Source organism: Amblyraja radiata, chromosome 12 (genome assembly GCF_010909765.2).
Source record: "Amblyraja radiata isolate CabotCenter1 chromosome 12, sAmbRad1.1.pri, whole genome shotgun sequence".
Classification (NCBI taxonomy): Eukaryota; Metazoa; Chordata; class Chondrichthyes; order Rajiformes; family Rajidae; genus Amblyraja; species Amblyraja radiata.
In genome coordinates, this window is record NC_045967.1 from 13214856 (window position 1) to 13228777 (window position 13922).

Below are 13922 nucleotides of genomic sequence, written 5' to 3' on the forward strand. Positions count from 1 at the left end.
AGGGATGAAGTTTTGGAAAGACACTGAATTCCAACATAAACCAGTTTATCACGGTTTATTTCACATAAGCTCTAGTGTCAAAATAGTCAGTATTACAATTCTGTCATTGTATTTTGTATAACCTTTTCAAAGAGTTGCATTTTGGTCTTAGATTATCTGTTCGGTGTGTTAACCTTTGGACGAAGAACATGCACTTTTGGAATCATTGTTTGTTTGGATATGTATTCCTGACAAAGAGTGAAGAGTGTTAATTGTGGTACATATTGTATTGAATTCTGTACAAAAAATCCTTATGATAGCAAATTAGCGTTATTTTATATGATGTGACTGGTCATTTTGAATTTATGAATGTTCTTATTCAATGAAATTTGTTACAGCAAAGTGTCTTACAGAAAGGGGTTGCACAATTTATGTCTTTGTGAATAAAGGATCTTTGCACAAAATCCGTTGGATTTTTATTCCTAATTTCAACAGTAGTGTTCTACACAGAAACATAAAAAATTACTTCCAAAGAGACTTCACTAACAGACACATTTTCTCCTCTCTTACCATTTCAGCATTGCACAGGGTCCTTTCCTGATTCAAGATGAGAAGTGCTGGAGGAACTCAGCAGGTTAGCCTGCATCTGTGGAGGGAATGGGCAGATGTTTCAGGTTGGGACCCCTCTTCTGACTGGGGAGAAAGCTGGAAAAGAGAGGGTGGGACAAACCCTGACAAGTGTTAAGTCGGTGTAGGTGAGGGAGGGGGAGGGTTCATTAGGGGGAACGGTGGAGGTAAAAGGCAAGGGTGGAGGTAAAAAGGTGATCAAAGGAGAAGAGTGAAATGTGACTCCATGGGGAGAGATACGGGTGGAAAGGAATAGCAGAGGGAAAAGAAGGGGTACAAAGGAAATAGGGGACTCGGGGATGGGAGTTGAGATTAATGGTATTTTTTGGGAAATTTGCAATAGTTTAAAATAAAGTAATTCACGTACTCTACCTTGAGCTAATGGATTGGAAATGAAGTTGCTGCCTTACAGTGCGAGAGTGCGAAGGAGAGGAAAGGAAGAGGGTGACTGGGTCAGGGTGATTTTAGGAGGTGATGAAAGAATTGGTAGTGCACTAGGATGGGGAGGGGAGATCAACTTCCTCTTCCTGCTCCCATCAATCTGAAGGGCCCCATCTGAAAACATTGTCTGTCCTTTCCCACCATAGATGCTGCCTGACCAACTGAGCTTTAAGAAAAAATGACACTGTGCTGGAGTAACTCAGCGAGTCAGGCAGCATCTCTGGGGAACATGGATTAGCTAAGTTTTGTGTTGAGACCCTTCTTCAGACCTATTTATATGTAGACAGGTACATACGTTATAAATAAAAAATCTGTTTATACTTGGAAAGGCACAGCACAGGAGCAGGCCCTTCGGCCCACAATTTGCTGAACGTGATGTCAAGCTAAACTAATCCTGATCGAATGGCGGAGCAGACTCAATGGGTTGAATGGCCTAATCCTGCTCCTATGTCTTATGGCCTTATAGTTATTATTACCCAGATTTATAAGAAGCCACAGTGACTAAATCAATAATACATTTATTGTATTGGAAAGGATGCATTGATTTGATGAAAGCAAGGCAGCAATGTAATCATGCCCTGTACCAGGGACACTGAGAGGCAGTACAGGTGCGTCAGCATTTGGAGGAGAAATATCAGGGTTCTTTAAATCTGTCTGAATCCACATTCAAAAAAAGATAATCAGAGTTGCAATCATTGAACCAGGTGGCCTTGCACGTACTGGAAGGTTTTGGGCGCTTAGGATGAAGTTATTTAGAAAGAACACACTTAATTATTTAAACACCCTCTTTACATGAAGACAATTACATGCTATGGAACATTTCACCATCTCAATTGGTACAAGCACAAAATGACTGTTATTGCAGTAATTGATACATATTGAAACCAGTGCTTCATCCGACAAGTGCCATTGATGGGTTCAGTTTGGCTTCTTCTCGATACATTCTCTCAGCAATGAAACATGATAATTCCCTCTCTCAGCATCCCTCCCCTCCCTTCCAGTTTGATTGTTTGTATCCCCTCGTTATCACCTGCTCTACAGCCAACAATGGACCATTGTGGGCTCTTTGGTCGTCAGTGCCGGCTCTGATCTGTTCCGTACCTTCCCATACCTCGAGTTTCACTCTCCCCTGACACCCAGTCTGAAGAAGGGTCTCGACACGAAATGTCACTCCAGAGATGGTGCCTGACCCGTTGAATTACTCCAGCATTTTGTGTCTAATCATGAAGGACACTTTTGCAATTTCTACCAAAATACTTTCAACTTTGCCGATTAAATTAATTCTGATCTGGGAGAGAGAAACTGATGACTAACAGTGTAACACCAATGAAAACAGGGAACGAGAGGTGGCTACACTTCATGCATAGTCACCAAGTACAATGGATGTACATTAGATACACATAGTCATATTAACAGACTTACCAGCTTGGTATTCCTCCATGTTGCTTCTCCACCCTTAAGTTCAGGTTTATTATTGTCACGTGTATTGAGGTACAATGAAAAGGTTTGTTTTGGATGCTATCAATCAGATCAGATCATGCTGTACAATCCTAATACAATCAAGTCAAACTCCAACACCAAAGATAGACACGGATGTCTGGAGTAACCTAGCGGGTCAGGCAGCATCAATGGAGAAAAGGAATAGGTGACGTTTCGGGTCGAGACCCTTCTTCAGCCTGAGAGTCGGGGGAGAGGGAAACGAGAGAAATTAAAAGGTACAGAAAAAATTAGAGCTGGCACAGATCACTCAAGAAAGGTGGAGCCCACAATGGACCATTGTTGACTATGGAAGAGGTGATAATGAAGGGATACAGTGAAACCAGCAGGATGACTAAGGAGGGGAGGGACAGAGAGATGGGGGAATGCAAAGACTATTTGAAATCAGAAAAATCAATATCTAAGCAAAATATGAGGTGCTGTTCCTCCAATTTGAGTGTGGTATCACTCTGACAGTGGAGGAGGACCAGGACAGAAAGGTCAGTATGGGTATGGGAGTTGAAAAGTCAAACTCAAACAGAAAACACAAGCGTTAGTGTGAGGGGATCACTGGTCGGTGTGGACTCAGTGGGCTTGTTTCCATGCTCTATCTCTAAGCTAAACTAAAATAAACATACAGGAAGGTAAGCTCCAAGGAGGGTGTAGAGAAGCTCCTGTTACTTCGGACATGTTGAGGGAATAGCTCAATGCATGACAGATGCAGCATAATGTTGAGAAATGCGAGGGTGTCTACTTTAGTAGCAAAAGCAGGAAGTTAAATTATCTCAATGATGCCAGAATAAGAAATGGGGAGGTGCAACATCCTGTATGTCTCCATGCATCAGCCAATGGAAGGAAACATGCAGGGGACACAGGCATCTTAGTTTAGATACAGCACGGAAACAGGCCCTTTGGCCACCGAGTCGGCACCAACCAGCGATCACTAACACTATCCTACACACGAGGGACAATTTGCAATTTTTACCAAAGCCAATCAACCTACAAACCTAAAGTAGACACAAAATGCTGGAGTAACTCAGCGGGACAGGCAGCATCTCTGGAGAGAAGGAATGGGTGATGTTTTGGGTTGAGTCGCTTCTTCAGACTGATCAAACCTACAAACCTGTATGACTTTGGAGACGTGTACGTGGGAGGAAACCGGAGCACCCGGAGAAAACCCACTCGGTCACGGGGAGAACGAACAAACAGCACTGCACCCATAGTCAGGATAGAACATAGCGTCATAAGGAAGCAACTCTATTGAGCCACCGTGCAACCCCTTTTAGTTTTAGAGCTATAGCGTAGAAATAGCCCCTTCGGCCCACCGAGTCCACGCTGATCTTCAATCACCTGAACACTAGTTGTGAACTTCAATCACCTGAACACTAGTTCTATATTATCCCACTTTTGCATCCTACACACTAGGGAAAGTTTACAGAAGCCAAATTAACCTACAAACCACAAGGCAGTCACACGCAGAACGTACAAACTCCGCACAGACAGCACCCATCGTTGGGATCGAACCTGGGTCTCTGCCGGGCTGAAGCAATTGCTCTACCACTGCACCGCTGTGCTGCCCTAAGCTGCAAATGGTATGTTGCTCTTCATTGAGAGTATATTTGAACATAGGAGCAGGAATGTCTTACTGCTTGGAAAATTGTTATAGGAGCAATCATTAATTGATTATATTTTACTGTTGTAGTAAAGTTGTCAAGCATGATTTCCATTTTGTAAAAATCCACATTCATTTGTCTGATCCTGTCAATATTTTCCAACAAATAGTTTCCAATAGTAAAGGCAAAAATACCCCAAAGGCAGTTATTTACAGGTGCCCAAACAGTAGCCAGGATACAATTGGAGATACAATTGTCTGGTGGTCATGGGAGAATTCAATATGCAGGTAGACTGGGAAAATCCGGTTGGTACTGGACCCCAAGAGAGGGAATTTGTAGGGTGTCTCTGAGATGAATTCTTAGAGCAGCGTGTAGTGGAGCCTACCAGGGAAAAGGCGATTCTGGGTTTAGTGTTGTGTAATGTACCGGATTTGATAAAGGAACTCAAGGTAAAGGAACCATTAGGAGGAGGCGACCACAACATGATGTTTTAATTTGCAATTTGCGAGGGAGATGATGATATTGCAAAAGGGGACTACAGAGGCATGAGCTGGCCAAAGTTGACGGGTAAGGGACACTAGCAGGGATGGCGGTGGAACAGCAATGGCAAGAATTTCTGGGAATAATTCAGAAGACGCATGATCTTTTCATTCCAAAGAGGAAGAAAGATTCCAGGGGAAGAAAGAGGTGATCGTGGCTGACATGAAAAGTCAAGGGCAGTATAAAACTAAAAGAGAAGGCATATGACATTGCAAAGATTAGTGGGAAGCAAGAGGATTGTGAAGCTCTTCAGGAACAACGGGAGGTAACTAAAAGGCAATATGGGGGAAAAAATGAAATACAAAGGTAAGCTGGCTAATAATATAAAAGAGGACAGCAAGAGTGTCTTCAATTATATAAAGAGTAAGAAAGAGGCATGTGCCGATGTTGAACCGCTGGAAAATAATGCAGGAGAAGTGATAATGGGGAATAGAGAAATGGCAAAGGAGTGAATAACTTTTTTGCATCAGTCATCACAGTGGAAGACACTAGCAACGTGCCTGAAATTCAAGCAAGTCGGTGGGTGGAAGTGAGTGGAGTGACTGTTACTAGGGAGAAGGTGCTTGGGAAGCTGAAAGGGCTGAAGGTGGATAGTTCACCTGGACCTGGTGGACTGCACCTTAGCGTTCTGAAAGAGATGGCTATAGAGATTGTGGAGGAATTGATAGTGATATTTCAAGAATCGCTAGAGTCAAGAGTGACAATAGACAATAGGTGCAGGAGTAGGCCATTTGGCCCTTCGAGCCAGCATCGCCATTCAATGTGATCATGGTTGATCATCCCCAATCAGTACCCCGTTCCTGCCTTCTCCCCATATCCCCTGACTCCACTATCTTTAAGAGCCCTATCTAGCTCTCTCTTGAAAGTATCCAGAGAACCGGCCTCCACCGCCCTCTGAGCACAGAAATCCACAGACTCACAACTCTCTGTGAGAAGAGGTGCTTCCTCATCTCCGTTCTAAATAGCTTACCCCTTATTCTTAAACTGTGGCCCCTGGTTCTGGACTCCCCCAACATGGGGAACGTTTCCTGCCTCGAGAGTGGCCAAAGCCTTAATAATCTTATATGTTTCAATAAGATCCCCTCTCATCCTTATAAACTCCAGAGTGTACAAGCCCAGCCGCTCCATTCTCTCAGCATATGACAGTCCGCCATCCTGGGAATTAACCTTGTAAACCTACGCCTGACTTTGGGGCTGGGGCGGCGTTCCGGCGGCGGCCCAACTTCGGGGCTGCGGCGGCGGCGACCCGACTTTGGAGCCTCGGAGGCTCTGCCGCCGGCCAGTGGACGACATCGTCGGGAGCTCGCAGGTCACAGGTTGGTGACCTGTTTTTCCTGGACTGGAGGGCGGCAGCTTTGACCACCCCGGGCCGCGGAGTTTGAACCGGCCCGTTCGCGGAGCTAGGATTCAGCGGCAGGACTGACTTATTTACCATCACCCGGTGGGGTCACAACATCGGAAGCCTGGATCGCCTCAGCGCAGAGGGAGAATAAGGAGGGAAGAGACAAAGACTTTAAGACTTTTGCCTTCCATCTTAGTGAGGAGGTGCCTGGTGAACTCACTGTAATGGATGTTAAATTTGTGTTTATTATGTTTTTTTATTTTATTTTGTTATTTTATTCTATATATGACTGCAAGGCACAACATTTCGTTCAGACCGAAAGGTCTGAATGACAATAAAGGATACTTTACTCCCTCAATAGCAAGAATGTCCTTCCTCAAATTAGGAGACCAAAACTGAACACAATACTCCAGGTGTGGTCTCACTAGGGCCGTATACAACTGCAGAAGGACCTCTTTGCTCCTATATTCAACTCCTCTCGTTATAAAGGCCAACATGCCTTTCACTTGCTTCACTGCCTGTTGTACTTGCATGCTTACTTTCATTGACTGATGACCAAGGACCCCCAGATCCCGTTGTATTTCCCCTTTACCCAACTTGACACTATTTAGATAGTAATCTGCTTTCCTGTTTTTGCTACCAAAGTGGATAACCTCACATTTATCCACATTAAACTGCATCTGCCATGCATCTGCCCACTCACCCAACCTGGCCAAGTCACCCTGCATTCTCATAGCATCCTCCTCAGTTCACACTGCCACCCAGCTTTGTGTTATCTGCAAATTTGCTAATGTTACTTTGAATCCCTTCGTCTAAATCATTAATGTCTATTGTAAATAGCTGCGGTCCCAGCCCCAAGCCTTGCAGTACCCCACTAGTCACTGCCTGCCATTCTGAAAGGGACCCGTTAATCCCTACTCTTTGTTTCCTGTCTGCCAACCAATTTTCTATCCATGTCAGCACTCTACTCCCAATACCATGTGCCCTAATTTTGCCCACTAATCTCCTATCTGTGACCTTATCAAATACTTTCTGAAAGTCCAGGTACACTACATCCACTGGCTCTCCCTTGTCCATTTTCCTAGTTACATCCTCAAAATATTCCAGAAGATTAGTCAAGCATGATTTCCCCTTCGTAAATCCTACCAAACTCAGACCGATCTTGTTACTGCTATCCAAATGTTCGGCTATCTCATCTTTTATAATTGACTCCAGTATCTTCCCCACCACCATGTCAGGCTAACTGGTCTATAATTCTGTTTTCTCTCTCCCGCTTTCCTTAAAAAGTGGGATAACATTATTACCCTCGAATCCACAAGAACTGATCCTGAATATATCGAACATTGGAAAATTATCACCAATGCATCCACGATTTCTAGAGCCACTTCCTTAAGTACCCTGGGATGCAGACCATCAGGCCTTGGGGATTTATCAGCCTTCAGTCCCATCAGTCTACCCAACACCATTTCCTGCCTAATGTGGATTTCCTTCAGTTCCTCCGTCACCCCAGATCCTCTGGCCACTACTATAACAGGAAGATTGTTTGTGTCATAGAAACATAGAAACATAGAAAGTAGGTGCGAGAGTAGACCACCAGGTCCGTCGAGCCCGCACCGCCATTCGCTCATGGCTGAACACTAAACAGACACACTTACCCACAAACAGTAGACACAAGACACAGAACACAAGACACTACCCTCCCCTTTATACCGCTATCACCCCTCTCCACCCCAAGAACCTCGTGATCTCCTGGGGGAGGCAAAAAACCGGATAAAAACCCAGGTCCAATTCGGGAAAAAAATCCGGGAAATTCCTCTCCGACCCCAATCCAGGCGATCGACACTTGTCCAGGAGATCACTCAGGTCTTACTATACTAACCATACCTAGGTCCATATCCCTGCCCTCTCCCCGTAGCCCCTTATCCCCTTGGCAGTTAAAAAACCATCTATTTTAGTCTTAAATATATTTAAAGTTTCTGCTTCCACTGCTCCCTGGGGCAGTGAATTCCATAAATTAACCACCCTCTGGGTGAAGAAGTTCTTCCTCATCTCAGTTTTAAAAGAGCCCCCCCTTATTCTGCAACTATGTCCCCTAGTTCTAGTTTCCCCGATCATTGGGAACATCCTCGGTGCATCCACCCGATCAAGGCCCCTCACGATCTTATATGTTTCAATGAGATCGCCTCTCATTCTTCTAAACTCCAAAGAGTAGAGTTCCAGCCTACTTAACCTTTCCTCATATGTCAATCCCCTCATTGCAGGAATTAATCTTGTAAACCTTTGCTGCACTGCCTCCAGGGCTAGTACATCCTTTCTTAAGTATTAGAGAAGACGGACCCAAAGTACCTGTTCAACTCATCTGCCAATTCCTTGTTCCCCATAATAAACTCACCCTTTTCAGTCTTCAGAGTGGTTCCAGATGATTGGAAAATTGCCAATATTACCCCGCTGCACAAAGCAAAATAGTGGGAACCATAGGCCAGTTAGTCTTACTTCGGTCGTTGATAAGATTTTAGAGTCCATTATAAAGGATTATACTAGTCCATTATACTAAGAAGTTCACGTTAAAATTGGCCGAAGTCAGCATGGCTTTGTGAAGGGGAGGTCTTGCCTGACAAATTTGCTGGACTTCTTTGAAGAAGTAAACAGCTGGACAAAGGAGAGTCAGTAGATGGTCTTTACCTTGATTTTCAGAAAGCCTTTGATAAGGTGCCACATGGGGATGTTGCTAAGGAAGATGAGAACCCATGGTATCAAAGGGTAGATACTAGCATGGATATCGGGCTGGCTGCATGGCAGCAGGCAAAGAGTGGTAATAAAGGGGGGGTTTTCTGATTGACTGCCAGTGACTAGCGGAGTTGCGCAGGGCTCGGTACTGGAGCCGCTGCTCATGTTGTTTATGAATGATTTGGACGAGGGGATTGAAGGCTTTGTGGCCAAGTTTGCGGATGATACGAAATTAGGTGGAGGGACAGGTAGTGTAGAGAAAGCATGGACTCTGCAGAAGGACTTGGACAGGTTGGGAGAGTGGGCAGAGAAGAGGCAGATAGAATAGAGTGTAGCAAAGTGTGGAGTCATGCATTTTGGAAGTAGGAATAAAGGCATAGATTATTTTCTAAATGCGGAGAGAATCCAGAAATTGGAGGTGTAAAGGGACTTGGGAGTGCTGGTGCAGGATTCCCAAAAAGTTAATCTGCAAGGTAGTAAAGAAACCAAATGCAATGCTAGCATTTATTTCAAGAGGGCTTGTGTACAAAAACAGGGATGTAATGCTGAGGCTCTGTACGGTGCTGGTCAGGCTGCATTTGGAATATTGTGAGCAATTTTAGTCACCGTATCTGAGAAAGGATATGCTGGCTCTGTAGAGGGTCCAGAGGAGGTTTACAAGAATGGTGGTTAACATATGATGAGCGTTTGACGGCACTGGGCCTATACTCGCTGGGGTTTAGAAGAATGAGGAGAAACGTACAGAATAGTGAAAGGCTTGGATAGAGTGGATATGGAGAGCATGTTTCCACTAGTAGGAGAGTCTAGGACTACAGGTCATACCCTCAGCATTGGACGTTATTTTAGGAAGGAAATGAGGAGGAATTTCTTTCGTCAGAGGTTGGTGAATCTGTGGAATTCTTTGCCACAGAAGGCTGTGGAGGTAAAGTCAGTGGATATATTTAAGGCAGAGATAGATAGATTCTTGATTAGTACGGGATTCAGAGGTTATGGGGAGAAGGCAGGAAAATGGGGTAAGGAGGGAGAGATAGATCAGCCATAATTGAATGGCGGAGTAGACTTGATGGGCCAAAATGGCCTAATACTGCTCCTATCACGTATGATCTTATGAACTGAGACCACACTTTGTGTATTGCTGCATTTTTGGTCTCCTTATCCGAGGTAGGGCTGCCTACCTGTGAAGGGAGTGAAGTAAAGATTCATCAGATTAATTCCTGGATGGTAGGACTAATGGTGTAAGGGGAACTCATTGGAACATAGTATAATATCACAACGTTTAAGAAACATTTAGACATGGATAGGATAGTTTTAGAAGGATATGGGCCAAACGCATGCAGGTGGGACTAGTGTAGATGGGCCATGTTGGTCAGTTTGGGCAAGTTGGGCCGAAGGGCATGTTTCCACACTATACAATTCGATGACAAGAAGGAGTATGGATGTTGCCAATGGTGAGGAATTTCAGAACCAGTTTTCACAACCTAAGGATGGGGCGTATGCCTTTTACGACTGAGATGAAGAGAACATTCTTCAAAGAGCAATGGGTTTTATACCACAGAAGATAGCTTTGGCCTATTTCTTAAATATATTCAAGCATTCATTGTTTTAATGTCTAAGACAATCATAGGATGTGGGAGAAAGCAGAAACCGAGTACTGAATATGAAGGATCAACTATGATCTCATCAAATGGCCAAGCAGTCTCAAAGGGCCAAATGGTCTACCCCTATCTTTCTGTTAATACTGCACACATACTAAGAATGATAAATTTAGTCTGTCAAATTATTTGAAACCAATTAGAGCAGAAAACATGAATTGGAAATCAAAATATTTATTTTTCAACATATCTGTGAAGTGAGGCTTTTATACAATATGAAAGAAAAGGAATTTAAAGCAAGGATTCAGCATAAGTAGAGAACAGAATTTATACATACAACATAAACCAAGTACCTTAACAATTGGCACAAAAATGTTTTATACCTTCAAATCTATATATATTTTTTAAAAATCCTAAAGTGGCAAAGGTTTGGCAGAATTATTTTTAGTATTTGAGGTTAATTTTGAGAGCAGTGTGTTTGAGCAGCAACTGTTATCTTCATAATGTTTAACTTTTACATGGAATATATTATGCCTTTATACTTCAAAAAGGAGCAATGCGTTATCTTGACCGAAGAGCAATTAAACCAAAGTATATTTTCATGACTAATATTAAATTTCAAGCCAGTTGAACTGTGATGTATAGAAACTTCATAATTTTATATTTTTGCAATTAATATCCTAACATCAAAATTATCAGATCAATAGTTTCAGTTCTCGTTAAATATACTGAAAGCTCTAATTCTTATACAATTTCATATAAACCTTTTAAAGCTCAGCTCATATAGTTTAATAAATCTCAAAATTTTACAAGTGTGCAACATACTTCAAAAATACGACTATTTGTTTTTAAAGATTCTCTTTTCTAATATAATTTTTAGAGCTATAAACAGTTTGCTTTTTTAATGTCACTAAAAAAACAAACACTTGTGTACAATTAAGAAAAAGGCATGTGCCTTCAGTCTGGTGACTGTTGAAACTATAAAGGCAGTAATTTCTTTCAACCTTATTCTCCAACCAAGACCAAAAATATCATGTGGGCGCCCTCTGCAGACTAACGAAAGTAGTGCAGCACAAAATTGAGATGAACAAGCATAGGACAAGAAATTCTACTACAGGTGATGTTACTTTAAAGTCCAGTGATGTTATTTTAAAGACTTTAAGTCTTTGTCACTATTCAACATCTCACTTCGTACACGGTTTACCTGACACGCTCTTACACTATGTCATGGACACAAACTAATTTGTTCAATGCCAAAAAATGTTTTGTGGTCAATGCTTGTACTTATCAACACATGGAATCAGGATTCCTACATTGCAGAACTGCAGCCTAGAAATCACAGTCGTTATGAGAATAATTGCTAATTTCATCTGTGCAAATTTCCATGCTATTTTAGCAGAGGCATTCATTATTGGGGTGAAGCCTGAGTCAAGACAGTAGAGAAATGGCGTGCAAAAATCATAGAGGCATTTCCCCATTGTCCACCAACAGAAAGATTCAGAGCTTGCATTGCATAGTTCCATCAATACAGAAAGAAATATGGCATAAAGTCACAAGAGACTCATACGTAAACCTTTGGCTGATTTTTAGCCCTCAGTTGAACAGACTTGACTTGTTCTATTTTTACCTTTACGTCAAAAGGCTTTTCAAAAAACGTAACCAGAACTGGTTCATTCAACAGCGATGCCAGTATCTGCTCAAAGGCAAAGGTCCATCCGACATCAGTCTGAGATTCCTGGGGTGTGTCTTCGCACTTGTCCGCTGTCTGGATCTCCTGGATGTCATCACCGCTTTGGCAACCTTGACTTGCAAATGATGCACCACGGATGGGGGAGCCTGGACTGTTCAACATTCTCCCCACTTCCTCCATGCGAAGCAAGAGGCTGGTGACGGTGGTTATAGCTCTGTAGAGGGCCTCCTCGTTGGGATCGCCGTGGAACAGATTATATAGCGTCTTGGAGAACTGAACAAATTGTGACTAGGGAATTAAGAAGATCATCAGACACATTAGCTTTCTTCAAAACGGGTTTCGTGGTCACATTAAGACTACTTTGATCTTAAAATTCTAGATATTATTTGCAAAGGATGGAAAGAATGATGGCTCAAGGGAAAATGGCAAAACAGGAATCAGACAAGAAAAGACACAAAGTGCTGGAGTAACTCAGTGGGTCAGTCAGCATCTCTAGACGACATGCTGACATTTTGAGTAGGGAAGCTTCTTCAGAAGGGCCCAGACCGAAGTGTCACCTATCCACGTCCTCTAGAGATACTGCCTGACACACTGACTGTGTGTTTTGTTTGTAAACCAGAATCTACAGTCACTTGTGTCTTGTGGACGAAATGTGTGAGAAGGAACCGCAGATGCTTGTTTAAACAGAAGATAGGCACAAAAAGCTGGAGTAACTCAGCAGAACAGGCAGCATCTCTGAAGAGAAGGAATGGGTGATGTTTCGGGTCCAGACCCTTCTTCAGACTGGTTAGGGATAAGGGAAACGAGCATTTTCGATGGTGATGTAGAGAGATAAAGGTAAAAAGTAACAATGATAAAGGAAACAAGCCATTGTTAGGTGTCGGGTGAAAATTAGAAGCTGGTGTTACTTGTGTGGGGGAGGGAGAGAGAGAGAGAGAGAGAGAGAGAGAGAGAGAGAGAGAGAGAGAGAGAGAGAGGCTACCTGAATTGAGATAAATCAACATTCATACCACTGGGCTGTAAGCTGCCCAAGCAAAATATGAGATACTGTTCCTCCAATTTGCATTTAGCCTCACTCTGACAATGGAGGAGACCTAGGACAGAAAGGTCTGTGTAGGAATGGGAAGGAGAAGTGTCTGGCAACTGGGAGATCAGGTCTGTTCAGGCGGGCTGAGCTAAGGTGTTCTGCGAAACGATCGCCCAGTCTGCATTTGGTCTCACCGATGTGTAATGCCCCTGTCCCACTTAGGAAACCTGAACGGAAACCTCTGGAGACTTTGCGCCCCACCCAAGGTTTCCGTGCGGTTCCCGGAGGTTGCAGGTGGTTGCCGGAGGTTTCAGGTAGTGGAAGCAGGTAGGGAGACTGACAAAAACCTCCGGGAACCGCACGGAAACCTTGGGTGGGGTGCAGTCTCCAGAGGTTTCCGTTCAGGTTTCCTAAGTGGGACTAAGTGAGTCCACATCTTGAACAACGGATACAGTAGATGAGGTTGGAGGAGGTGCAAGTGAACCTATGCCTAACCTGAAAGGACTGTCGGGGTCTCTGGACAGAGTCGAGGGAGGAGGTATAGCGACAGGTGTTGTATCTTCTGCGGTTGCCGGGGAAGATACCTGGGGAGGGAGTGGTTTGGGTGGGAAGGGATGAGTTAACCAGGGAGTTGCGGAGGGAACGGTCTCTGCAGAAGGTGGAAAGGGGTGGAGACGGGAAAATGTGGCTAGTGGTGGGATCCCGTTGGAGGTGGCGGAAATTTCGGAGGATGATGTGTTGTTTGCGTTTGCTGATGGGGACATACAATACAATACAATACAATACAATTCAATTTATTGTCATTTGGACCCCTTGAGGTCCAAACGAAATGCCGTTTCTGCAGCCATACATTACAAACAAATAGACC

The 13922-nt window shown here is 43.5% G+C and overlaps 1 protein-coding gene across 1 annotated transcript in view; it reads right to left on the reverse strand.

Annotated features, from left to right (window-relative positions):
- Positions 1–10555: 10555 nt before the first annotated feature.
- tbc1d8b (TBC1 domain family member 8B) overlaps positions 10556–13922 on the reverse strand; it is a 68722-nt gene continuing 65355 nt past the window's right edge. The window contains exon 20 of the mRNA XM_033030263.1: positions 10556–12315. Within this exon, the coding sequence (XP_032886154.1) occupies positions 11899–12315 (417 nt within the window). The 3' untranslated portion in view covers positions 10556–11898. The remainder of the gene's footprint in view (positions 12316–13922) is intronic.